The sequence below is a fragment of the Dipodomys merriami genome, unplaced genomic scaffold, assembly GCF_024711535.1.
Source record: "Dipodomys merriami isolate MVZ:Mamm:240054 unplaced genomic scaffold, mDipMer1.0.p SCAF_29, whole genome shotgun sequence".
NCBI classification, from domain to species: Eukaryota; Metazoa; Chordata; class Mammalia; order Rodentia; family Heteromyidae; genus Dipodomys; species Dipodomys merriami.
The window spans coordinates 15,394,732-15,422,696 of NW_027204381.1; the positions used below are offsets into that span (position 1 = coordinate 15,394,732).

At 41.3% G+C, this 27,965-nt stretch overlaps 1 protein-coding gene across 1 annotated transcript; it reads left to right on the plus strand.

The window, feature by feature from the left end:
• The first annotated feature begins 69 nt into the window (after positions 1-69).
• Dlat (dihydrolipoamide S-acetyltransferase) lies at positions 70-27,843 on the plus strand. The gene is made up of 14 exons (XM_070038433.1): positions 70-428; positions 1,159-1,260; positions 1,874-1,998; positions 2,151-2,301; positions 4,986-5,112; positions 8,808-8,995; positions 9,940-10,099; positions 17,432-17,499; positions 18,205-18,297; positions 18,630-18,737; positions 21,246-21,361; positions 23,951-24,113; positions 25,182-25,318; positions 27,620-27,843. The coding sequence occupies exons 1-14, from the start codon at positions 147-149 to the stop codon at positions 27,747-27,749; spliced, it is 1,950 nt and encodes a 649-aa protein (XP_069894534.1). The 5' UTR covers positions 70-146; the 3' UTR covers positions 27,750-27,843.
• Positions 27,844-27,965: the final 122 nt, after the last annotated feature.

The window sequence follows — 27,965 nt, forward strand, 5'->3', positions numbered from 1 at the left end:
AGTGTCGTAAACCGTGTCCGCCGGCTTTGCGACAGCGCGCGACAGCGCGGAGTGGCTGACGGCAGAGCCGCGCTGCTCTTGGAGAGGTCACTGCGGAGACACCGCCTAGGTTTTGGGGCGTGCAGGGGTGGGGGGCCTGTGGCACTATGTGGCGCCTCTGTGCGCGACAGGCCCAGAGTGCAGCCCCGAAGGTAGGACTTGGGGCTCGCTGGACGGCCTTGAGAGAGGGACCCGGAGCCCCGAGCGCGAGCCGGCGGGCTGGTCCCACTTTGGTCCGTTGCCGCAGCGCGACCACCGGGCATGGCGGGGTCCGGGCCCTGTGCCGCTGGGGCCCCAGCCCCGGGCCCGCTCCTCGGAATCGCCTGCTGCTGCTGCAGCTTCTGGGGTCTCCAGGCCGTCGCTGGTATAGTCTACCCCCGCATCAGAAGGTGAGAGAGCCCCCCTCCCCGGGACCCCCGCACCTCTCGGGGCCGTCGGGTACTTGGGCCTCAGTGACCTGTCATCGCCCTTCTTCCCCAACCTCGCTTGGCCGGCGTCCTCGAGCTTGCCCCGAAGTCGTGGTTCTGTCCCATTGAAAGAAGCGGCTCCAGAGCCTGGGGCTCTAGGTAAAATGTCTGGCCAAGTTCGTGCCCTGCCAGAGCTACAGGTTACTGGAGATCGTCCGGGTGCCAGGAATTCTCTTTGTGTCCAATGAGACTTAGTAAACGTCTTCTTCTTCTTCTTCTTCTTCTTCTTCTTCTTCTTCTTCTTCTTCTTCTTCTTCTTCTTCTTCTTCTTCTTCTTCTTCTTCTTCTTCCTCCTCCTCCTCCTCCTCCTCCTCCTCCTCCTCCTCCTCCTCCTCCTCCTCCTCCTCCTCCTCCTCCTCCTCCTCCTCCTCCTCCTCCTCTTCCTCTTCTTCTTCTTCTTCTTCTTCTTCTTCTTCTTCTTCTTCTTTCTTCTTTCTTCTTTCTTCTTCCTCCTCCTCCTCCTCCTCTTCTTCTTCTTCTTCTTCTTCTTCTTCTTCTTCTTCTTCTTCTTCTTCTTCTTCCTTCTTCCTTCTTCCTCTTCCTCTTCCTCTTCCTCCTCCTCTTCCTCTTCCTTCTTCTTCTTCTTTTTTTTTTTTTAAATGTTGAGTAGCCCTTTTTAAACTTGGTGCTTTTTTTCCCCCCTCTTCTCTAGGTTCCGTTGCCTTCTCTTTCCCCCACTATGCAGGCAGGCACCATAGCCCGTTGGGAGAAAAAAGAAGGGGAGAAAATCAACGAGGGAGACCTAATTGCAGAGGTAAGTTGTACAATCTGTAGGTGGACCTTAAAGGACTGGCTTGGCTAAATGGTTTGCACTTTAGCTTTCTGGAGAGTAGCTGACTCTTTTTTGCTTAAAAAACTGATTTCGCTCGCTGCTTGATATTGGATATATGTTTATTTATTTTGGTTTGTTTTGGCACTGGGGTTTTAAAGTCAGAGCCTAGGCACAGTCCTTTAGTTTTTTTGCTCAACTGGTGCTTTATCATTTGAGTCACTCACTTTTGGTATGGTAGTGTTTAATTGAAGAGAAGAGTCTCATAGATTTTTCCTGCTGGGGCTGACTTCAATCTTTGAATCACATATCTCAGTCAACTGAAGTATCTAGGATCATAGCTATGAGCTGCTTACTGGTGCTTGGCCTCATAATGGCTTGGTATTAGAGATGATTGGTTAGATCAGTTTTCAGCACTTGCCAAACTGATTTTTTTTATACCAAGGTTTTGGGTTTTTTAAAAAAAATATAATTTCTTCTTTGAAATCTGTGATAGTGGCTTTATCTTCACATGACTGTTGAAATGTGTCATTCTGGGTGCATGCTAAGAAACTTCACATTGGCATGACAAACCTAAGATACTGCTTTATGTTAAAAGGTTGAAACAGATAAAGCCACTGTTGGTTTTGAGAGCCTGGAAGAGTGTTATATGGCAAAGATACTTGTTGCTGAAGGCACGAGAGATGTTCCTGTTGGATCCATCATATGTATCACAGTTGGAAAGTGAGTAGAACCCCTGTTGTTTGTGGATGATCAGTGTTTATTCTTTTAATTCTAAATTGAAAAATTAGGACCCAACTACTTCCAAAGACCTGTGGGAAGACCACATCTGCTTTATCACCCCCTCGTATTTATGCATTCTTTCTCTTTCTTAGGCCAGAGGATATTGAGGCCTTTAAAAATTATACATTGGATTCCTCAGCAGCACCGACCCCACAGGCAGCCCCAACTCCATCGCCAGCCGCTGCCTCAGCCCCTGCATCTTCTGCTCAGGCTCCCGGCAGCTCATATCCAACTCATATGCAGGTGAGGCTCAGCTTCTCATAGCTCGCACTTGATGACTGTTTTTCATAAGTGCTATTAGAGCCTGGAAACTGGCTTTAAATCGGGTTGGCTCTTGTCATTTGGGAGTATACAGAGGTTTAACCATGAAAACTGACCACTTTACTGCTGCTTGCTGTTTTCAAATGTGTGAATTTGGACAGATCCCCTAATCTTTCCCAGTCTCAGTGTAGTACACAGGCTAATACTTTAAAATTTCTCACTCAAGAATATTGTGTTACAGAAGATAATTTCTAATTACGTTTTACTCCTGTACACATAGTTTAATCATTGGGTACCATCCTTTAAAGGAACATTCCCAGTTGGTGTTTGCCTTTCCCTTTGGTAGTACTAGGGATTTAACCAAGAGCCTCATGCTAGGCAAGCATTCAATCACTTGAGCTATGTTCCTATCCCTTCTTTCCTTCCTTTCTTCCCTCCCTCCCTCCCTCCCTCCCTCCCTCCCTTTCTTCCTTCCTTCCTTCCTTCCTTCCTTCCTTCCTTCCTTCCTTCCTTCCTTCCTTCCTTCCTTCCTTCCTTCCCTTTCCCAATCCTGGCACTTGAACTCAGAGCCTGGGCACTGTCCTTGAGCTTCTTTTTGCTCAAGGCTAGCACTCTATCACTTGAGCCATGGTACCACTTCCTGCTTTTTCTGTTTATGTGTTACTAAGCTTTATGCATGCTAGGCAAGCACTTTACCACTAAGCCACATTCCCAGCCCCCCACCCCTTATTTCCGAGACAGAATCTCACTACTTCTTGCTCAGACTGGCATTGAACTCTTGATCCTTTTGCCTCTACATCCTGAATAGCTGGAGTTCCTGGTTTGTGCCATGATACCTAGTCTTCCTTTGATATATGGTAGTCTTTTCTAAGAGTAGGTGGCAGAATTCTGGTAGTTTATTATTTAGTTGTTTTGAAATCTATACCTGGTTGAATAGCTTAATTGAATTAACATATGTATGTTTTCTACCTTTTTGTTGTGTGATATTTAAAATCATTTCTCTAGCAATTTTCAAGAAAATACTATTAACTATAATCACCAAAGAATACTATCTGTAGAATGCTAACTAGTCACCAGAGATTTTTTTTTCCCCCTCCAGTGCTGGGCATTGAACCTAGGGCCTCATGCATGTTAAGCAAGTATTCTGCCAATAATCTATTTCCAGCCTGAAGATGACTTCTTTTTTGACAATCTTCGAGTTTGAGATCTGGGCCTTTTACTTGCTAGACAGGCACTGTACCAATGGGCTACTTCCAGCCCATTTTTTGTACTGGTTATTTTAAGGTAGGATCTCACTTTTAACCTGAATAGCATCCTATTTTATAACTCTGCTGTAGAGCTGACAGTGTGTGTCAGCATACCCAGTTTTCCCCAGTTGTGGGGATTGAACTCTGGGCCTGGATGCTGTCCCTGAGCATTTTTGCTCAAGGCTAGCACTCTTACCACTTGAGCCATAGCTCCACTTGTAGCTTTTTGGTGGTGAATTGGAGATGAGAATCTCAAGGACTTTCTTGCCTGGGCTAGCTTTGAACCACAATTCTCAAATCTCACCCTCCTAAATAGCTAGGATTACAGGCATGAGCCACTGGTGCTCAGCCCATACCCAGCTTTTTATTGGTTTAGATGGGGTTTTGTAGACTTTTTGCCCAGACTGGCCTCGAACTGTCATTCTCCTGATCCCAGCCTGTTGAGTTGCTAGGATTGTGAGTTAGTCGACCAATCAACAAGAGTATGTCTTAATTTAGTTTTTCTTTGTGTGTGTGTGTGTGTGTGTGTGTATTCTGAGAAGTTTGGAACGAATGTAGCCTCTTATGCATGAAAAGATAATAATGCTATTTGAAGAATTGTGTGGGCCAAGATCATTTTGTGAAACAAATTTCCACATTAAATCTATACTTTTTTTTGTTGTTCCAGTCCTGGGGCTTGAACTTAGGATCTGGATGCTGTCACTTAGCTCATAGGCTGAAAGCTAGTGCTCTACCACTTGAGCATAGCTATGCTTCTGGCTTTTTAGTGGTTAATTGGAAGTAAGAGTCTCACAGACTTTCATGCCTGGGCTGGCTTTACATCTTGACCCTCAGATCTCAGCTTCCTGAGTAGCTAGGATTATAGGCGTGAGCCACTAGCACCCAACCTTTTTTTTTTTTTTTTTTTTTTTGATGGATGGGTGGGGGAGGCCTGGGCACTGTCCCTGAGCTTCTATTGCTCAAGGCTAGCACTCTACCACTTGAGCCACAGTGCCACTTCAGGCTTTTTCTGTGTATGTGGTACTGAGGAATCAAACCCAGGGCTTCATGCATGTTAGGCAAGCACTCTACCACTAAGCCACATTCCCAGTCTCTTAGCACTCAGCCTTTTAATCTGTGTTTTATGAAAGGATGAAAGATGGTTTGAGCCTCAATATATATTCAGGAAAAGTTTTGTCTGGAAGACATCTTTGCCATCCCTCTTTAAACTATCTCTGCTTCAAACCTAGAGAGTAGTTCAACATATCAGTGATAAGCTTGTGATCTGAAGGGCAGTTGAAGCAGTGGGAAATGACAGAGGCTGCGATGGGCGTATGTGGATTATCATAGTCACTAGCACTCCCTGAAATGCACAGCTTAAGAGCTTTCATGTGTAATGATTCCTAGTATTAAGTAGACTATATGTATTTGTCTCTACAGGTACTTCTTCCTGCCCTCTCTCCCACCATGACCATGGGCACAGTTCAGAGATGGGAAAAAAAAGTGGGTGAGAAGCTAAGTGAAGGAGACTTACTGGCAGAGATAGAGACGGACAAGGCCACTATAGGTGAGATTTGTTTTCAGCTTCTAATAATGAGGCACTGAGTTTCGAGGTTTGCCATCCTGGTCTATACTGCGTAAGTAATAATATGAACATTTTACTGTTCTTAGGATGTACTTCCTGAGATGTTTTACAACAGTGACATGCACCATCAGATTTTTCAGTTCCATGTTGTACACATTGAATCAAGGACTTGTCAGTTCAGCAGCTGTTCTTAGGCCAGAATTTTCTTCTTAGTGTACTTTTATGTTCCTAAAAACCTGTGTCAGAATTATCATTGTGAAATCTGGACGAAGGAAGGAAAGGGGAAAAAGAAGAAAAATCACCGACAAGACAGGAAAATACCAAAGGATTTAACATGATTTTTATCAGAAAACTGAAACTAGGGCTTAGATTGTTCTCATTCTTTGAGCTATACATACATACCAACTTTTTTTTTTTTTTTTTGGTCGGTCGTGGGGCTTGAACTCTGGGCCTGGGCGTTGTCCCTTAGCTCTTCAGCTCAAGGCGAGCGCTCTACCACTTGAGCTACAGTGCCACTTCCGGTTTTCTGGTGGTTTTATTGGAGATAGGAGTCTCATGGTCTCTCCTGCCCGGGCTGGCTTTGAACCGCGATCCTCAGATCTCAGCCTTCTGAGTAGCTAGGATTACAGGTGTGAGCCACCAGCGCCTGGCCAACCTTTTTAGATATATGAAATTTTCATGTACTTCATGTTAAGTGCTTTTTATGTTCTGAAACAACCCTACCCCTCCCCAATCATATATTTATGGTAGTACATAGATAGGAACTCCTAGTATTAGAAGTTTCTTACGGGGGCTGGGAAGGTGGCTCAGTGGTAGAGCACTTGCCTTGCATGCCTTTGGCCCTGGGTTCGATTCCTCAGCACCACATAAGCAAAAAGAAAAAAGCAGGAAGTGGCGCTATGGTTCAAGTGGTAGAGCGCTAGCCTTGAGCTGAAGAGCTGAGGGACAGCACCCAGGCCCAGAGTTCAGGCCATGACCGTATTCCCCTCCCCCCCCCCCAAAAAAAGAAAAGTTTCTTACCTCTGCTCCATAATCACCATTCAAGGGGAAGCCTGTTCGTTTCATGGGGACTTAGCTTAGCAGGAGAACACATGCATTCTCTCCAGTGGTGGTTTTCAGGGTATGTTCTTCAAGCCCATCTTTCTTGGATAGTACCCTGGAACAAAGAGGGATTAAGAGTAGGATCCTGCAGTGGCCTGCTCTCCTTCCCCTCTCCACCAGAGCAATTCCTTTAGCTTTTTGTATATCAAACTCCTAAGATTTTTTTTTTTTTGTTGGTCATGGGGCCTGAACTCTGGGCCTGGGCGCTGTCCCTCAGCTCTTCAGCTCAAGGCTAGCGCACTACCACTTGAGCTACAGCACCACTTCTGGCTTTTTCTGCTTTTGTGGTGCTGAGGAATTGAACCTAGGGTCTCATGCATGTGAGGCAAGTACTATACCACTGAGCCAGCCCCTGGTTTTTTTTTTTGAGACAAGGTTTAGAAATTTGTCATTCTCTTTGTCTCCGTCTCCTTAGTATGAGTATTACAGGTGTATGTCACATCCAGCTTTAGTTTTCCTTTTGTGACTCAGTGCGTGAATTTCTTACAAGAAAAGCAGTAGGCTGGGAAGTTGGCTCAGTGGTAGAGCGCTTGCCTTGCATGCCTGAGGCCCTGGGTTCGGTTCCTCAACACCACATAAGCAAAAAGAAAAAAGCCAGAAGTGGCGCTGTGGCTCAAGTGATAGAGCGCTAGCCTTGAGCTGAAGAGCTGAGGGACAGCGTCCAGGCCCAGAGTAAAAGCCCCACGACTGGACCGCCCCCTCCCCCCCAAAAAAAGCAGTAGCTGAATACAAGTTGTCAGATCATAAGAATCTAGCAATGCTGAATTTCTTCACATTGAAATATATGGTATAATACCAAATATAACCTCTTTGAAAATATTTGAATATGCTTTTACAGCTGAAATCCCCTATCACTGTCTACCTTGGAAGCTTCCTTGATTTGACTTTATGGGACTCTGATCTTCAGCAATACAGCTGATACCATCTTGAGTTCTGTGAATCTGCATGTGGATTGACCTTAGAGATATTTTCAGCAACTTTCAGAAGCATCTACCATTGGTCATCTCTCACAGTGCATGATGCACTTTTTCCTCAAGTACCTTCAGTTCCCTGAATTGGAGGGCCAACTGTGTTTATTTACTTTGTACCATGTGCTGTGATACAATAATAATTCACTTAAATTCTTTTTTTTTTTTTTTTTTGGGGTCCGGTTGTGGGGCCTGAACTCTGGGCCTGGGTGCTGTCCTTCAGCTCTTCAGTTCAAGGCTAACACTCTACCACTTGAGCTACAGCACCACTTCCGGCTTTTTTCTTATGTGGTGCTGAGGAATCGAACCCAGGGCCTCAGGCATGCAAGGCAAGCGCTCTACCACTGAGCCAACTTCCCAGCCCTCACTTAAATTCTTAACATCCCTGTAAGGTAGATATAGTCATCCTTGGTACCTGTGAGGTTCCAGGATGTTCCTCTACCAAAATCTCTACATATGCAAATTCATTATATAAATGAGCACATTCTTTTTCTTTTTTTTGTTTGTTGTTGCTGGAAAGTATGTGTGTGTTTGTGTGTGCTTGTATTTATGTGTGTTAAGAGACTGAACCCTGCTCCTGGCAAGATTTCTACCACTGAGCCTTACTCCTACCCTCATCAGTATGTATATAATTAATATAGATATATACTATATATGTAATATGTATGTATAGACACATATATGTATATTATATAAATACATTTAATACATGTAGATTTACAACATACATGTGTGTATTTATAATTATGTGTGTTTATATGTATAATGTAATATATACATACACATATAATTTATACACATCTATACTTATATACGTGTGTATGTGAATAAATGTTGTCAGGAGAAGTAGTTTATATCACGTATCAAGTTTTCTAATACTCAAATACACAAAGTTAATTGTATAAATACAATGCCGGTTGTGGGGCCTGAACTCTGGGCCTGGGTGCCGTCCCTTAGCTCTTCAGCTCAAGGCTAGTGCTCTACCACTTGAGCCACAGTGCCATTTCTGGCTTTTTCTGCTTATGTGGTGCTGAGGAATCGAACCCAGTGCTTCATGCATGCAAGGCAAGCATTCTACCACTGAGCCACCTTCCCAGCCCCTATATATCTTATCTACTGACATCTCTGACAACATGCCTACCTATTCTGTAACCTATGTTTTGAAAGAGAAACTGTTCAGTTCCACCACTATAGGCAATTCTTATTCTTGGTGCAACCTAGGAACATGGAGCCTGTGAATGCCAAAGTCTGAGGGTTTTGTTTTTTTTTTTTTTGGGGGGGGGGTCCGGTGATGGGGCCTGAACTCTGGGCCTGGGTGCTGTCCCTCAGCTCTTCAGCTCAAGGATAGCGCTCTACTACTTGAGCCACAGCTCCACTTTCGGCTTTTTTCTTTTTGCTTATGTGGTGCTGAGGAATCGAACCCAGGGCCTTGAGCATGCAAGGCAAGTGCTCTACCACTGAGCCACCTTCCCAGCCCCCAAAGTCTGACTGTACTGTACTCTCATTTTGTAGATAAAATGAAACACAGGTAAGATAGTTTGTAGAAAAATGATGTTGTAGGGATAATGGTGTCTCTGAAATCCTTTAATGTATTTCCTTCTATTCAAGGTTTTGAAGTACAGGAAGAAGGTTATCTGGCAAAAATCCTGGTTCCTGAAGGCACAAGAGATGTTCCTCTAGGAACCCCACTTTGTATCATCGTAGAAAAAGAGGCAGATATAGCAGCGTTTGCCGACTATAGACCAACTGGAGTAACTGACTTAAAACCACAAGCACCACCACCTGTCTCACCCCCGGTAGGTATGCCTCTAGAATCAAGAGAATTTGTCCCATCCATGTCTAAATTAAAGGGATTTCATTAGATGACATCCTTGGTTCTTTCAGTTCCAAGGACCTACAAGTAAGGAAGGAGCTAAGTTGTTAACTTTGATGGAGCCTGTAGGGTCTGATACTGCACAATCCACCTAATAGTTCATAGTTTGATCCTTGTAGCTTTTTTCTCCTGCTGTCTTGAGCGCTGCTTAGAACAAAGCTTAGGTGACATGTTCGCTTTCTGCTTTGGGTGTAAATGTGCTTATGGAAGGGGAGGTTTCACTCCCTGTTGTCTTGATTTTACTACACGATCTTCATTATTTATATATAATTTTAGACCCTGCATATTCTTGGAAAATGTTACGACCATGACATGGCTTGTATAGAATTTAGTTTATTACTGTACTTTGTTCAGCATTCTGTATGCCTGTATTGTGAACTTGTATTAACTCTAAGCATAGATAACCCTTATAATGAAGCTTCTACAGAGGGGAAAATTGTGCATGCCTCTCAAGGACTCATTGTCCTGAGTGTATGGGGAGGGAACTGTCTAGGAGCAGTGTTAGTTTGTTTCTTACGGTACTTTCCCATGTGGAATCTTGTAGTGATGAACTTGTTGGTGATGAACTTAATGAGAACTTAATAGGAAGAGAGTAAAGTACAGGCAGGTTGTGAAGATTATACTGTAGTTAGCTTACATGTGCTACCATGAAGTAAGATTGTTGGATTTTGTTGGGTCTTTGACAAGAATTATTGCTCTTGCTGTTCCTCTGTCATGTAGATATTATGTATTTAAGTAGGAAAAATGTGCATTGTGATATTTGGGGAAATGTTATTTAAGTTTATTTAAGCTTATGAAGTTTTTAGCTTCATAAAATGTAAAAAGTCTTTCCTGTGGTGAATCAATAATTTATAATTTTTTCAAAAGGTTGCCACTGTTCCTCCAACTCCTCAACCTTTAACCCCTACACCATCCGCCACTCCTGCTGGGCTAGCTGCTCCTTCTGGACCAAAGGGAAGGATATTCGTTAGTCCTCTTGCGAAGAAGTTGGCAGCAGAGAAAGGGATTGACCTTTCACAAGTAAAAGGTAAATCTCTAGGAAATGAGACATGAAGTTAAGATCTAGCTAAACGATAGGTTATGGTGTCAACAAGGATAATAGGGCTTAGAAGGATGAGGGAGGAAAATATTTCCCTTTTGCCTTCACAGAGTACAGAAACTACTGTGTTTTACTTACTCTGCCTCCAGTCTATCTGTATGTAGGATTTAGATGCCTTTCCTTCACTTTGATCTATTTGTGGGAGCAACCTATTATTGATGAAAGGAAATGTGCTTATTAAGCAAAGTTGTGTTATAAGGTTTGCTTGTATAATCTGAAGAACTTTCTGGTAGGGCAAGGTTGACTATAAGCAATAAGTGAAATAAAACATGGAGGTGAGGGAATTGGAAATGACTTAAAATAATAAACTCAGCTGGGTGCCAGTGGCTCATGTCTGTAATCCTAGCTACTCAGGAGGCTGAGATCTGAGGATTGTGATTCAAAGCCCATGCAAAGCCAGCCTGAGCAGGAAAGTCTGTAAGACTCTTATCTCCATTTAACCACCAGAAAGCAGGAAGTGACACTGTGGCTCAAGTGGTAGAGGTTCACCTTGAGCTGAAGAGCTCAGGAACAGGACCTAGTCCCAGAGTTCAAGCCCCATGACTGACCCTCCCCCCCCAAAAAATAATAAAAATATTCAAGTGTTGTAGTACATACTGATAATACCAGCACTTGGGAGGCTGAGGCAGGAAGATTTTAAGTTTGAAGCTAGCCTGGGCTCTAACAAGACCCTCTTTAAGAAAACTAACTAAAATAAAACTAAGCCAAGCTGGGAAGGTGGCTCAGTGGTAGAGTGCTTGCCTTGCATGCATGAGGCCCTGGGTTCGATTCCTCAGCACCACATAAGCAAAAAGAAAAAAAGCCGGAAGTGGCGCTGTGGCTCAAGTGGTAGAGTGCTAGCCTTGAGCTGAAGAGCTGAGGGACAGCACCCAGGCCCAGAGTTCAGGCCCCCGACCGGACCCAAAAAAAAAAAAAAAAGACATAAATTAAAACTAAGCCAAACTAAAACTCCCTAAAGACAATGTAAAATGCCTTAGTCATCTCTTTTTTCCCCACAGGAAAAAATGTGGCTCAGTAGTCAGAACATGTGATATGGAATTTTGGCTTTATTGTTTTGTAATATGTCTGGGTGAATTACAGTTTAGCTTATGCATGTCTTAATCTGAAATCTTTTTGTGTTGTGTGTGTTTTTGTGTATATCAGTCTTAGGGCTCGAACTCAGGGCCTGGGTACTGTCCCTGAGCTTTTTTGCTCAAGGCTAGCACCCTTACCACTTGAGCCATACTTCACTGGTAGCTTTTTAGTGGTGAATTGAAGACAAGAGTCTCAAGGACTTTTTTGTCTGGGCTGGCTTTGAACCTTGATCCTCAGATCACAGCCTTCTGAGTAGCTAGAATTACAGGTAGAAGCCACCTGTGCCCAGCTTTCTATCTGAACTCTTTAACTTACCTGTGTTTCCATCTACAAAACTAAAATAATAGTGTGCATCATATAGAATGATGAGAATTAAATGATCTGTAAAGTAAAAGCTCTTAGAATAGTATCTAGCATATAATTGCACAAAAGTATATTACTTGTCATTCATATTGCTATTATTGCCTAGCACTTAAATATTCTTTAAATAAACTTAAACTAATGTCTCATGTAGATAATTAAAATACTTTTACTCCTTTGAGGACCTGGTTTGATGGCTGGAACTATATGCTGCTCATTTAATTTGCACAGCATTTCTTGAAGTAGGACTACCATTACATTTGGATAGGAAGAGAATCTTTAAAAAGTTGTAATTTGAGACTAGATTTGTTTAGCTCTAAATCTGGTTTTCTTCTTTCCCTGTGCTGTTGTCTTTTTTTTTTTTTTTGCTGGTGCTAGGGCTTGAACTCAGGGTCTGGGGGCTTTCCTGGGCCTCTTTGTATTCAAGGCTAACATTTATCACTTGAGCCACACACAGTGCCACTTCGGGCTTTTTCTGAGTGGTTTATTGGAGATAAGAGTCTCATGGATTTTTCTGCCCAGGCTGACTTGGAACCATGATCCTCAGATCTTAGCCTTCTGAGTAGGTAGGATTACAGGCATGAGCCGCCGGCACGGGCTCTGCTGTTTGTCTTGGTGCACTGCTATCATAATTGCTGAAGAAAAATGTGGTCAATTCTGCGGTTGTCCAGCTGTGGACACTTGGTGCTTGCTATCATCTACCTGCAAGCCATTATTTTCTGGCTAAAAGTTAAGCTGATCCCAGGACACAAAAATAGCTTGTACATTTTTTTTTTCAACCTCTGAGGTTTCTTTTTTTTCTTCCCCCTCTACAGTATGTTATTTCATTCTGTAGGTGATTAGAATTAGGGACTTGGCTTAGAGAGAGGAAGGACTGGTTTAATACTTAAATCTGAAGAATTTAGACATTATTTTACTAAAAAGACAAATTGAAAAGTTCCAGTATTCTTACCATGTAAGCAAAGATAGCTGATTATAGTTGATTCATTTATTATAAAAGCAAATCATTACTGAGTACTCTGTATGCATGAAGTACTTGTTCATAAATTAGTAAGACTTCAGTTTGAATTGCTCACTGTGGCCAGCAAAGAATTAAGTGAGCCAAAAGGGAGTAGCTTAGTACTTCAGAGAAGGCTATGAAGGTAGGAAGCTTGAGTTTAAATGTCAGCTCTGCCATCTACTAACTGTGTGACCTTTTGTATCTGTCACTTCATTTGTATATAAAAATAAAACTTAATAGGTTGTGAGCAGTCAACAAGTGCCTACAGAGAAAGAATATTAGTTCCCATGGTAATTTTTTTAAAAAATAAGACAATTTAACAGCTAGGAAAGAAATAGAGTTATAGTGAACAGCAGGATAGATCTGTGTGCTGTCATGACTACTTTTAGACGGGAGGCTGAGGAAGACCTTCCTGATGAGGTGATGTGTGATCTGATCTGCGAGATGAGTCAGTCAGCTGTGAGTCAATCAAAGACACGGGGAAAGAGCCTTTTGGGCAGAGACTGGCAATATACAGTTTGAGCTTGGAAAAGAGCTTAGCATTTTTGAGGAGCATAAATGGAGGGGTTTAGAGGGAGGCAGGATCTAATGGTAAGAGATAAGGTTGGAAAGATAGAGATTCAAACATCAAGGACCTTATAGATCACGATGAAGAGTTTCATCTGATTTGAAATATAGAAAGCTATTGAAAGACTTAAGGAGGTAAAAATAAAATGATTTATATTTTTGAAGGATCATTTTAATTGCTCTGAGGAAATGGGATAAATGAAAGCTGTGACACTTGTGAAGATTCTGTGGTTAGAGATGATGCTGGTGACTTAGAATGAAAGTGGAAATGAACAGAAATGCCAGATTCTGAGATTCATTATTTACATAGAACCAACAGAACTTAGTCATGTGTGTCTTTGGGAATTTGACAGCTATAATTTCAGATGGTGGAGTGCACGAAAGCAAAATGTGGTAATTTCTATACCTGTGTCACCTAATCTTTTTTTTTTTTTTTTTAATCCTGGGGTTTGAACCCAAGGCCTGGGCACTGTCCCTTGAGCTTCTTTGGCTTGAGGCTTGTGTTCTACCACTTGAGCCACAGTACCACTTCTGGCTTTTTCTGAGTAGTTTATTGGAGATAAAATTTGTCACATATATACCCAGGTCTGGCCAGGGTTCACTCAAATTTTGTAGTCTAAATGAAAGACAGCTAAAAGAACAGATGTTAGGTTAGGTACTTAATAGAGCTTAACTGTTCCTGAAACTGACTCACCTCCTTCCCATGTAAAGAATACCCCTTGGAGCCAAGGGCTGATGGCTCATGCCTGTAATCCTAGCTACTCAGGAAGCTGAGATCTGAGGATCCAGCTTGGGCAGGGACATTTGTTAGACTCTTTATCTCCAATAAACCACCAGAAAACCAGAAGTGGCACTGTGGCTCAAGTGATAAAGCGCTAGCCTTGAGCTGAAGAGTGCAGGGACAGCACCCAGGCCCAGAGTTCAAGCCCCACCACCACAACAAAAAGTGTCATGGAGCTGGCTTCAAACCAGGATCCTCATATCTCAGCCTCCTGAGTAGCTAAGATTACAGGTGTGAGCCACTGTGCCCTGCTAATCTTGTCATTTATCATAGGTGGAAAACTGGGTGAAGACCTGGTGATAGCACAGTGAGTAGTTCATTTCATGGTTTGCTATGAAAGAAGCTGTAGAAATGTAGGTGTAGTTTTAGGGAAATGTGGACTTTAGGTTTCTGAAGATAAGTGATAATGGGTGAGGCTAGTATAATTTCTCAACTCTGGCCATATGATTCTTGGTTATGGTTATAAGGTGTGTTAAAGATTTATTATGGGGTATGCCATTTGCATTGTGGGATGTTGCTGACCACCAAAATGTCTCATGCGACTGTTATAGAGAATCACTAGTTTAACGGAAAGGGATTGGGCAGGATGTTTTTTGGCCAGAAACCAAGTTCTTAAGAATATATGAGAGGGCTGGGAAGGTGGCTCAGTGGTAGAGCGCTTGCCTTTCATGCCTGAGGCCCTGGGTTCGATTCCTCAGCACCACATAAGCAAAAAGAAAAAAGTTGGAAGTGGTGCTGTGGCTCAAGTGGTAGAGTGCTAGCCTTGAGCTGAAGAGCTGAGGGACAGCGCCCAGGCCCAGAGTTCAGGCCCCATGACCGGGCCCCCCTCCCCCCCCAAAAAAAAAAAGAATATGAGAATGAGTGGTATTGGCCTTTTTAGGAATTTGGGTTCTTTTTATCTATTCTAATGGATGAGTTTATTAGTTTGGTGGTATAGTTTGGTTAATAGAGCCTGAGGTAAAGGGATCAGCTGGAGACTGAGTCTGGGAAGGAATAGGGTTAGAGAGATTGTAAACAAGTCTTCTTAGAGATTGGAAGGTAAATTTAAAGTAAACAATTGAATTTCTGGGCAGTTTTTTTTTTTTTTTTTTTGTCAGTCATGAACTCTGAGCCTGAGCGCTGTCCCTCAGCTCTTCAGCTCAAGGCGTTCTACCACTTGAGCCACAGCATCACTTCTGGCTTTTTCTGCTTATGTGGTACTGAGGAATTGAACCCAGGGCCTCATGCATGCAAAGCAAGCACTCTTCCACTGAGCCACCTTCTCACCCTCTCTGGGTAGTTTTTGTCTGTGCATTTTAGGTTTGTGGTTCTGAACATGAGAATCACCATGTATGTCATTTATTCCCCCTGGTAACATTAAGCTACTCTGCTTGGTAAGAAGTCAAACGTAGTTTTAGAATTTTACCCTAGAGTGATTATAACACCAATCTGTACAAGGTATTTTGGGAAAGGAAGGAAACAAAGACAAGAAGAAGGTCATGATAATGAGAGAACAGTGGAGGAGATTTTGCAGTGATGAGTTAGAGAATAGTCCAGGCTCAACAAGCTTAGTATCAGTGCTCAGGGGGTATTTCCTTGTTGTGGGTGGATAGATGAGAACTTCCCTTAGCTTGCCCCAAATCACAGGTCCTTGAGATCCACTCATGAAATGTACTTTAGAATATCTCACACAAAGAAGCATCTCATAAGATGACAGCTTTAGTAAGGATTTATGTTAGTGTAATAGGGTTAAAGTCAGGGGAAATAGAAAAAGAGAGAAATATTTCCTATTCCCCAAGCAGGAAATTTGGTGAGAGACTCAAATGGTGGTTCTTCCTTAACTTCTATTCTTTCTGAGCTGCTATGGGAATACACCTAGTCCAGTGTGTCTGGCAACCCCTAATCCTGAGACAGTGGTTTTGGGTGGGTAAGATGAGTGAGGCCCACCCCAAACCCCAAGTAACCTTTAGGACTAACATATACTTTTCATTCTTTCTGTCTTTATCCATTTATGAATAGTTTGCAGATTTTTATCTAATTTTCCCGACTCTTCATCTAGCCTACCTCATTCTGACACCAAATGTTTTGAGTTGTTATTCTGTATTTTTGTTTGTTTGTTTGTTTTTCCTACATAACTCAATTCTTTCCCACCAACTGGGTACAGGCACTTCAGTCTAATTCTGACATTTACCTAGATTTAGCATCAGACTCGACAGATGTATGAACTCAGTCCCATAGGTGACCCTTTCTTCAGATTCCAGTTGTAAAGCCTGGAGATCCACATCCAGGTATCTAACTCATGTCTAACCTCTCCTTAGGTTTGACATAACTCAGGAAAGTATATGTGTGTGTGTGTGTGTGTGTGTGTGTGTGTGTGTGTGTGTGTGTGTGTGTGTGTGTGTGTGTGTGTGTGTGTGTGTGTGTGTGTGTGTGTGTGTGTGTGTGTGTGTGTGTGTGTGTGTGTGTGTGTGTGTGTGTGTGTGTGTGTGTGTGTAAAGGCAACACCTCAAAAACAGCTAAATGGAAGAGATGCATATCGGCAAGATAGAGTAGGAGGGGTACATAGCTTCTGTTTTTTCTCCAGCGCAGATGTGTTTACCACAGAAGCTCTCTGCCTTTCACAATGCAAAACTTGTTTTCCTTTTCCTTCTTTTTTTTGTTCCATTATTACTACTAGAAGCTTGAACTTAATACCTTGAGATCTTGCTTGACTTTTTCATCCAAGAATAGTGCTAATAGTTTTCTACCACTTGAACCACACCTCTACTTCTGGCTTTTTTTGCTGGTTAATTAGAGATAAGAGTCTAGGGATTTTGTCTTCCCTGACTGGCCTCAAACCCCACACCTCTATTTCTGGCTTCTTTGCTGGTTAATTGGAGATAACAGTATAGAGATTTTGTCTTCCCTGCCTGGCCTGGAACCATGATCTTCAGATCTCAGCCTCCTTAATAGCTAGGATTACAGACATGTAAGTCTAGTGTCCTAGGCTTTCTTTGCTTAGAAGTATCATCACAGACATGATTGATACAATCAGTGACAGTTGGTCATTGAATTTAATTTCTAGTCTTCTGCAGTAGTGGATCAGAAATTAGAGCAGTGGAGGAGGAAGATGGGAAGATGGAGATGGGAAAGGGGATTGAAACACCCTCCACTCAGGTGTTGGTATTTCAGCTGACCATCCCCTTTTCTGGTAGGGATCCAGGAGCCCCAACCTGAGTTACCTCATGAATATAAAAACTGTGGTATTCAGGATCTTTCTCTGAATAGCAGAAGACACTATGACATAGGAAATGTCAAAGGTTTTAGGAGGTCCATGCCAGGAACCTAGAGCAAGAATCATACCACAGTAAAGGCAGTCACAGATATGGTTGCTGTAATTCTAGATTTTGAGACTATTTAACTACCCCCAATAACATGGTCTAGTGGTTTGGTAGCCACCCTTACAGAATTGCAGGTTAATGATGTGTGATGGTTGTGTGATACTTGGTATTTCTTCCAGGGACGGGACCAGAGGGCAGAATCATCAAGAAGGACATTGACTCTTTTGTGCCTTCTAAAGCTGTTCCTGTGAGTTATATTTGAAACTTACCTTTATAAAATTTCTCCCGCAAAGCACTTTGTTTTCTCTATTAACCATTTTATAAATAATGTATGAATGAAATAATTTAACCAGAACTGGCATTATAGCAGTAAACCTCCATGCCTCACTGGTTTCTTTTCTTTTCTTTTTTTGTTTCTTTTCTTTCTTTCTTTCTTTCTTTCTTTTTTTTTTTTTTTTTTGTTGGTCATGGGGCCTGAACTCTGGGCCTGGGCGCTGTCCCTCAGCTTTTCAGCTCAAGGCTAGCGCTCTACCACTTGAGCCACAGTGCCACCTCTGGCTTTTTTCTGCTTATGTGGTACTGAGGAATCAAACTCAGGGCCTCATGCATGCAAGGCAAGCACTGTATCACTGATCTACTTTCTCAGCCCTGTTTTCTTTTCTTTTTGGTTGTTACTTTAGTTTTGCAAGAGCAAAATTATTTTTACTTAAGCTAGTCATTAAATATATTCTGGCACAAAGAAGACGGGTGGTGATTAAAATGTGACTTCAGATTCTAAGTAATAAAAAGTTATTTAAAGTTCTTAAATATAAGCATTCTAATAATTCCACTATCCCTAGGAATAGAACTAGCCATTCTGTAAAACTCTGATTTTTCTGTCTGACATGTTATATGTAGAGCAGATGTTTAGGCTAAGATTTACAGTTATTAAGAATCTTTTTCTCCCCCATAGGCTGCAGCAGCTGCTATGGCTCCCCCAAGTCCAGGTGTGGCACCAGTTCCTACAGGGGTCTACACAGATATCCCAATCAGCAACATTCGTCGAGTAAGAACATTACCCTTTTCTGGAGCAAGAACTGTTGGGCATCTTCCCTCTCTTTGGGTTCATACTGAAGCAGAGGTCTTTTCAGTTGGGAATATTAGATTATAGGTTTAAGGAAGTTTAGTTTGGTCAGTTAAGCAATGGGTAGACATTTAAATACTGGGAAGAAAGAAAGAAATGTGTGATAGTGAAATCTATTAGAATGTCTGAAGTTGTGCAGTCCTCATCGCTGTGTCTGATAATGTGTGGGGTAAGCCTTGCCAGGGAGCAGACTGAATCACGTACAGCCTCCTCTCAGATCACGTTTACTGACTTTTGGATCTCTTTCTCTGCAGGTTATTGCACAGAGATTAATGCAATCCAAGCAAACTATACCTCATTATTACCTTTCTATTGATGTAAATATGGGAGAAGTTTTGTTGGTACGGAAAGAACTTAATAAGGTAAAACTTTTGGCAATTCTAATTTTCTAAATTATAGAAATAGTCTTCCACCACTGAACATTTTATTTTTGACTATAGATTTTGTTACAGTATGCTAGTTGAATATATATAGAAAATAACTCATTTTAACTTTAACTTTGAGAGAGCATCCTGGAGAATTCTCATCTTGCAACCTCATCTTGCAATTCTCATCTTGTTTAAAGCTTATCATTTTAAGTTGACTGAGCCATTGATAGATTTAGTTTAGTGAAATCACTATGATGCTGTACTCAGGTATTCTTTGGTAAGTGAGAAACATGTTTATAGTCAGATGTCATGTACCTAGTTAGGTTTAGTAGCTTACAAAGACATAAGGCATAGTCTTCCTTCATTTATAATCTAATTGGAGAGATGTTACATGTGCAAGGGAGTGAAGGCAATTGTTATGAAAGTGAAAATAAGTACTCATTTGTGGATCAGTCTCTTTACGGTAATGTGTAATTGTCTGCTGAATGACACTGTAGAGTTTTGTTGAAGTGGAGACAATGGGGAGAGACCTATGAAAGTAGTTGGGAAATTCACAGTAGTATAGGACAGACTTGTTGAGCTAAAGTGTTTGGATTGGCAGAGGTTGAAGAAAGTCTATTTTAAGTATGGAGAATCAGTGCTTTAAAAATGGAAGGAATATAGCATTTGTGGGGGATAGATTATTTGACATACACCATAAACCAGTTTAAGGAAAACCTTGATTTATAAGAAAAGTTTGAACTTGATGATTTAGACACTAAATAAGAGTCTATTAATGTGTTTTTTAGTTTTTTGGTTTTTTTTTTTTTGTCGGTTGTGGGGCTTGAACTCTGGGCCTGGGCGCTGTCCCTGAGCTCTTCAGTTCAAGGCTAGTGTTTTACCACTTGACCCAGAGCGCCACTTGCGTTTTTTTCTGGTGGTTAATTGGAGATAAGAGTCTCATGGACATTCCTGCCTGGGCTGGATCCTCAGATCTCAGCTTCTGGAGTAGCTAGGATTACAGGCATGAGCCAGTGGTACCCGGCAATTAATGTGTTTTTGGACAGTAAAGTAACAGGATAGCAGGATTTCAGAAAAGGCTAAAGTGTTATATATATATGGACATATAATAGCAAATACTAGTTTTGCTTCATTGTAAATAAAGCACGAAGTTATGTAATAAGTGCCTACAATGAAGTAGGAATCTGCGCATGGTAATATATGTGTGCCTGTAGTTCTAGCACTCCGAGGCTAAGGCCAGAGGATTGTGAATTCAAGGCTAGCATAGGCTATATAGTGAGTCCCTGTCTCCAGAACAAACAATCCCTGCATTTGATCCCCAGCAATACTGAAAACAGAAAGGGATATAGGAAAGATTTTTTTCAAGGAAGTGAAAACTAAAAGCTGAATTTCTTGGAGTAGCCTACATGGAAGAATATGTCTGACCTCTCTGATCTCCTCTCCTACTGTTTTCCCAGTTGCTTTATTCCCCTGTAGGTGCTGTAATTGTCTTGTTACTCCTCCACACTCCGGCCCCAGGTCCCTTGCACTTGTCTTTTTTTTTCTGTGGTGCCTCTAGTATCCACATAGGTTTTCTCCTTCCCCCTCCTAAGGGTTTGACTCTATAGCTCTGTCTCTTGTTTCCCCTATTCTAAAATTGCAGCTTCTTCCCTCCTCCCTTCCTTAGTTCACCTTCCCTACTTCTTTTTATACTTAGCATGGTCTAAAGTATTATGTTTCATTCATTCATTATTTCCCCTCTCTTTCCCCCTGTCCCCCAGCCACAGTTAAATGAGAGTAGGACTTTATCCATTTTGTTCAGTGCTTCATACTTAGAGCTTTGGCATTATATGCCCAGCCTGGAGTCGACCCTCACATATGAGTCATGTAACTGAATTCTGTTCCACTCATTTGTTGAGTCCTCCCCTCCCCTCTCCTCCCCTCCCCTCTATTATTTCCCTCTTTGCCCGCCCGCTCGCCCTCCCTCCTTCCTTTCCCTCCCTTCCCCCTTCTCTCTTTCTTTCTCTCTTTTTTCTTTTTCTTTTTTTTGCTCAGGGATAGTGCTCTGCCACTTGAAACACAGTTCCACTTTGAGCTTTCTTGTTGCTTAATTGGAGATAAGAGTCTCACAAACTTTCCTTCCCAGGGTGCTGCTTTGAACTGTCATCTTCAGATCTCAGCCTCCTGAGTAGCTAAGATTACAGGTGTAAGCCACTGATTCTCAGCCGCCACCTTTTTTTTTTTTTTTGCCTAATTGCTCTGGTTAGCATCTCTAATATAATACTGCACTGAATAGAGTAGCAAGAGTGGATAACCTTGTCTTGTTCTTGATCCTAGTTCGTAACTGTTAAGACTTACATTAAACAAAGTGAAAGAAGCAACTTTAGATTTCATTTTGCTCTTTTTACCTCACAATATTTGTGTATTTTCATTTCCATAGTGTCTTTCTTAGGGTTACATAGTCTGGTTCATTTCGGGGTGGAGAAAATTTAAGAAAACTATGACCATTTCTTGTCTTCACAGATTCTAGAAGGAAAAAGCAAAATTTCTGTCAATGACTTCATCATAAAAGCTTCAGCTCTGGCATGTTTGAAAGTTCCTGAAGCAAATTCTTCATGGATGGACACAGTTATAAGACAGTAAGTAAAACTGGAGAAGCTACATATCAATCTTTATGTTTTTCATCCCATCTAATGTGTAAGTAGGAGTTAAAGGGAGAGATGACAGTCATTGGTAAAATAGTTTGAAAATAACACAAGAAAACTTGTAAGATAGTACTAAGTTTAGTTTGTAAAGACTACAAGTTCTCTGAGTTCAGTGAAGAGAGCAATGTAAAAATAGTCTAATTAAGCTAGTAACAACTCACAAAGCAAGGTTAAATAAATGGGCTTTCAGAGCAATGTTGAGTACAGTATTTGTCAATACTATGGTGACGTCTGTCATGGTGCTTTGTGTCACATGTTTTCATTTAGTTCTTTTTTTTTTTTCTTGCCAGTCCCAGGGGTTGAACTCATGGTCTGGGCACTGTCCCTGAGCTTCTTTTGCTCTACCACTTGAGCCACAGCACCTCTTTTGGCTATTTCTGTGTATGTGGTACTGAGGAATCAAACCCAGGGCTTCATGCATGCGAGGCAAGCACTCTACCACTGAGCCACCTTCCCAGCCCCAGCCTGAGTATTTTCTTGTGTGTAGATTAATGCTTTTTAAAGTTTTATCATCATCCTCATCTATTTGGGAAGAAAAACAAAACCCAAACGAGTTTTCCTTCCTGCTCTGCTCTCACATGCTCATGCCGCCTCTGTGGCCAGTTGTGTGCACATGCTGGCGGAGCCACTGTGTAGGAACCAGTTCATTTCACTGTCCCTGGAGGTAGTGTGGGAGCCCACAGACTGGGGGCTGAGCAGGCTCACGGGACTGCCCCACTTCAGGTTAAACTCTGTCCCCTTTAGGCTAAACTCTGACCAAATGGGCTGCAAACTCAAGTCCCCATGACACTGTCTTTGGGTTTGATTTATTAGTTAGGACAACTCACAGAACTCAGGAAAATAGTAGATGTAGTGAACTGCCTTGCTGTAAAAAATGTGGCAAAGGATATAGATGAATTGCAGGTAAAGAGATGGTCAGGGTGAGGGCTGGTGGTCGAACTAATGTGTTGTCTCTGGGCATACTACCTGCATTTGAGTAACTTAATGGGATAGAAATTTCTAAAATTGAATATGTTTTTGTAAAGCCTGGAGACCATCTATATAAGACCATTTATATAAGACATATTTTGAAGAAAATATGTCATATAAATACAATGGTAATACAACTTTTATTAACTAAATTTTTAATTGTGCTTATGAAAAGACATGTAGTATACCATGGATACAATAACCTGATTTTAATTATTAAGGTAGGAACTATATATATTTACTAAGTAATATTCTAAATTTATGTTTGTATTCTTACAAAAGTTCTACATTATTTCTCAAAGTGGTTGCAGTGTTTTACTTTCCCTCCTCCAATGGATGAGGATTCCAGTTTGTCCAGTCCTCACCAACACATTTTTTTTTTTAATGAGCACATTTCTTTTTTTGGGGGTTCGGTCATGGGACCTGAACTCTGGGCCTGGATGCTGTCCCTCAGCTCTTCAGCTCAAGGCTAGCACTCTACCACTTGAGCCACAGCGCCACTCCCGGCTTTTTTCTTTTTGCTTATGTGGTGCTGAGGAATCGAACCCAGGGCCTCAGGCATGCAAAGCAAGCGCTCTACCATTGAGCCACCTTCCCAGCCCCTCACCAACACTTGTTAATGTGTTATATGTTTTAAATAGCTATTTAGAAGGATACGAAGTAAGAGCCATCTGCTTTTAGGACTATGCAGTGGGGAAAAAAATACTCTTAACTGGAAGGATCAAGGGCATGGCAGGTTCTGCGAACTATTGATTCTTACAAAACGCCTTTCATTCTTACAGCTATTCAACAAATACTGAACACAATGTTTGCTGGATTCAATGGTGAACAAGGCAGGGAACACAATGTTTTATCAGAAGGCAGTTTACTAAAATCTATTGTGGGACAGGGAAGGTGGCTCAGTGGAAGAGTGCTTGCCTTGCATGCATGAGGCCCTGGGTTCGATTCCTCAGCACCACATAAGCAGAAAAAGTTGGAAGTGGCAATGTGGTTAAAGTGGTAGAACACTAGCCTTGAGCTGAAGAGCTCAGGGACGGCGCCCATGTCCAGAGTTCAGGCCCCCACTGACAATAAAATAAAATAAAATCTATTGTGAAAGGATGATTTTTTGAGCCATATTTTTATTTTCATTTCATAGATAGTTGTACATGTTTATGTGGTACAGTATGGCATTTCTTTTTGTTGAGAATATTCTAGCTATTTTAAAACATCCAATTATTGTGATAATGATATAGTTTAATAAGAAAGTAATATTTGCCTGGCACTAGTGCTCATACCTATAATCCTAGCTATTCAACAGGCTGAGATCTAAAAACTGTAGTTGAAAGCCAGCCTGGGCAGACAAATCCAAGAGACTCCTATCTTCAATTATTAGCAAAAAAACTAGAAGTAGAGTTGTGACTCGAGTGGTAGGGTACGGCTAAGGGAGAGTGAGATCGGGAATTCAAGCCCCACTACCAGCACAAAAAAACAACTCTTCCCCCCCCCCCCCCCCCGCCCCCAAACCTCAGTGTTGATTATTTGATTTATTTTTTCTTTCTTTTTTTTAAACAGAAATCATGTTGTTGATGTCAGTGTTGCAGTCAGTACTCCTGTAGGCCTCATCACACCCATTGTGTTTAATGCACACATAAAAGGACTAGAAACCATTGCTAATGATGTTGTTTCTTTAGCCACCAAAGCAAGAGAGGGTAAACTGCAGCCACATGAGTTCCAGGTAAGACACTGGAAGGATTTTTTTTTTGGGGGGGGGGCTTTTTAGTTGGTTTGTGGGACACTGTTCCACTATATAGCTTAGTCCTGAAAAGAAAGAACAATGAAGTCACACATCAAAAGCTGAAAAAAAGATACTATCCAACTATCAATACAAATAACTGGCTTTTGTTTAGATTGTATTGGTTATTTTCCTTTTTTTTCAGTAATATGTATTCTATTCAGGCCTTTCTTAATACAAAGTAAAAGATTATCTTAAGGCATTTTCCCAGAACATTTCTTTTTTCTTTTTTGTTTTTGTTTTTTTTTGGATCCAGTTGTGGGGCCTGAACTCTGGGCCTGGGTGCTGTCCCTCAGCTCTTCAGCTCAAGGCTAGCGCTCTATCACTTGAGCCACAGCGCCACTTCCGGCTTTTTTTCTTTTTGCTTATGTGGTGCTGAGGAATTGAACCCAGGGCCTCATGCATGCAAGGCAAGTGCTCTACCACTGAGCCACCTTCCCAGCCCCTCCCAGAACATTTCTAATGCTTTATAGTTTATTGTGACAAGCAATTAGTATGATCTTTTTTTTTTTTTTTGTCGGTTATAGGGCTTGAATTCTGGGCCTGGGCGTGGTCCCTGAGCTCTTCAGCTCAAGGCTAGCGCTCTACCACTTGAGCCACACAGTGCCACTTCCAGTTTTCTGGTGGTTAATTGGAGATAAGAGTCTCATGAACTTTCCTACCCAGGCTGGCTTTGATCAACTATCCTCAGATCTCAGTCTCCTGAGTAGGATTACAGGCGTGAGCCACCAGTGCCTGGCTGATTTTTTTCTTTTCTTTTTTTTTCCAGTATCCTAGCCCAACTCAGAGCCTTACTGTTGCTTAGCTTGCTTGCTCATGGCTGATGCTCTACCATGTGAGCAATGCCTGTAGTCCAGGTTTTTACAAGTTTTGTTTGGAGATGACGTTTCATTGTCTTTTCTGCTTGGCTGGTTTTGAACCTTGATCCTTTTATCTAACTCTCTTGAGTAGTTCGGATTACAGTTGTGAGCCACCAATGCCCAGACTAATATTCAATCTTTTTTCCTTTAGGGAGGAACTTTTACAATCTCCAATTTAGGAATGTTTGGAATTAAAAATTTTTCTGCCATTATTAACCCACCTCAAGCGTGTATTTTGGCAATTGGTGCTTCAGAGGATAAACTAGTTCCAGCAGACAATGAAAAAGGGTAGGTGCCTAAATGGAGAGGGAGTTACAAGCTCATTTTCATTACATTATGTTTAGTCTTGTGCATCTGCTTTACCAAGTTACTGGCATGGGTATTGGAATTTCAGGTAGAGTCAAATGTAAATGTGGTTTGATAGTCTGTTGGGTTTTGTTTATCTGGGGTCAGATGTTGTTGAGAGCATTTAAATCTAGATTAGAGTTTGGTTGTGTTGAGACACTGTGATGTTAACACTTGTCTATCAATTGAAAAAAAAAATTGAGATTGCTAGGCAGGGTAGGTTTGGAGAGGACTAGTTTTCAGAGAAAACTATGGGTGAGAGAAATCTAATGTAATAGATTTAGCTGAAGAAGGATGAAAAAGAGAATAAAGTAATGGCTGCAAAAAAGGAAACAAATGAGCTGGGCGCCGGTGGCTCATGCCTGTAAGCCTAGCTACTGAGGAGGCTGAGATCTGAGGATCTCAATTCAAAGCCAGCCTGGGCAGGAAGGTCCATGAAACTCTTATCTCCAATAAACACTCAGAAAACCAGAAGTGGCGCTGTCGCTCAAGTGGTAGAGTGCTCGCCTTGAGCTGAAGAGCTGAGGGACAGTGCTCAGCCCCAGAGTTCAAGCCCCATAACAGACAAAAAAAAAAAAAGGAAACGAATGAGGGTGAGAGACCTTGTAGTCCTTACCACTGAAGAAAATCAAGTTGAGAGTCTATGCATCAGACACCCTAAACATTAATTATTGCCTACTCTTAAAAAGCTTGTCAGTTGTAGGTATTTCCCTGTTTAAATACACCGTTAGTTTTGGGTGGAGAAGGGTATTGTGATAAAGAAAAGATTAGGTATATTTGTTAACGAATGAGTAATTGAGTTCTAAGAGTCAGTATGAGCCAATGCAAAATAACACTAATGGAAACAAAAGTGCTCAAAAGAAAACCACAAGATAACACAATATAAAGTAAAAAACATAGAACCCTACAGTTTCATAGACTTTAAACTAGAGGTTTTAAATCATGGATTGGTATTTCCCTATTTAAATTCGTCTCCACTTTTGTTTGGGGAGGGGTATTATGGTGTAGAAAGGAGATTATATCAACTGGTTGATCAATCAAACACAGAGAACAAGCTATTAGTAAGGCTCCCCAAAAAGTTAAACCAAAAGGTTTTCCAAATGGAAATGCAAGAAAAATGGCAAGTCAAGAAAGCTTAATTCCCACAGAAAATAACCAGGCAATAGAGTAGACAATGAAGGACTTAGAAGATAGTCCTCAAAATGCTTTAAAAATAGTGCTGATAAAAATATGATTAATGAGGAGATGGGAAGCCTACACAAGGCAATTTGTGAGGGTGGTGAAACTAAATAGTATTAGAAATCACAGAATTCTTCTAATTCATGTAGAATTCATTCTATAAACCTAAAGGAATTCCAAGAGAAGGAAAAAGGGGTCTAGTGAGGCAGTAGTCACTCAGCTAAAGGATATGAGATAAGACACAGATAAACAAATCAAGGAAATGAAGTCCATACAGGACCTAAAAAAATTCCATAGAGATTGAAACCATTACAAATGACCAATTAGATGGCAGAGAAATAAAAAACAGAGTAGAAAGTCTTGACAGCAGAATAAATGATGTGGAAGACAGTCTCAGGGATCAAAGATAGATTAGATATAATAGAGGAAGAGGAGACAATTTTCCAGAACAAATCCAAGAAATAAGAAGCTTGCAGGAACTTCCAGATTCAGTCAAAAGGCCTAACTTAAGACTAAGAGGTATTAAGGAAGGAGAAGAGCAGGCAATTAAAGGGATAGGACGAATTTAACAGAATTCTAACAGAACTTCCCAAACATGCAAATGTAAATAAATGTGGAATGAAAGTCCTCAGGGCAACAACTTTTATGAAATGAAGTTAATCCTGTTTGAAGTGGGATTCTCTTTGAGATTTACTTAGATGAGAAGGTAACAGTTTTTTTTTTTAAAGATATAGTAAATATTTTAGTTTTCTGGACCATATGGTCTTCATTCCACATACCCCACCATTAAAATATGCAAGCAGGCATGAAAATGGTAAATACTGTGTAAATGAAAAGCTTTCTCTAAAAAGAGGCAGAAGGCTGGATTGGACCAGGTTGTATAGCTTGTCACATATCTACTTACCTGCTACCTGGTCTGTTTAGCTCTTTGAGCTGAAGATACAGGTAACATTAAAAGTAGGAGGAAAGTAATATTACCTGGGTGGGATTAAGGGCAGGATAAGGATGTGATTAGCTAAAATCCATTCTTTTCAGAAAATCTAATGTTTTTTTTTTTTCTTCTAGATTTGATGTGGCTAGTATGATGTCTGTTACACTCAGCTGTGACCATCGAGTTGTGGATGGAGCAGTTGGTGCCCAGTGGCTTGCTGAGTTTAGAAAATACCTGGAGAAACCTGTAACCATGTTGTTATAATTTACTGAAGAACTCCTAGACTCCCAAGTCACTTTGGTTCATTCTTATCAAGATATTTATATGTTATTAAACAGGTGGTTCTTTGAAAGTTTAACTAGTTATTTTTATTATTGAATCTATCCATATGCATTGTTTGTAATGGGCATTACAGAATGTTTTTTAATGTCAGTTACATACGAATATTGTGTACATTTAATGTCAGATTTTCACTTGTGC

Bases quoted from the DNA above. Each gene is read 5' to 3' on its own strand.
- Dlat (XM_070038433.1), top strand. From the start codon at position 147: ATGTGGCGCCTCTGTGCGCGACAGGCCCAGAGTGCAGCCCCGAAGGTA. The intron at 5,113-8,807 runs GTGAGATTTGTT...CTTCTATTCAAG, and splicing joins GACGGACAAGGCCACTATAG to GTTTTGAAGTACAGGAAGAA. The intron at 18,738-21,245 runs GTAAAACTTTTG...TTGTCTTCACAG, and splicing joins TACGGAAAGAACTTAATAAG to ATTCTAGAAGGAAAAAGCAA.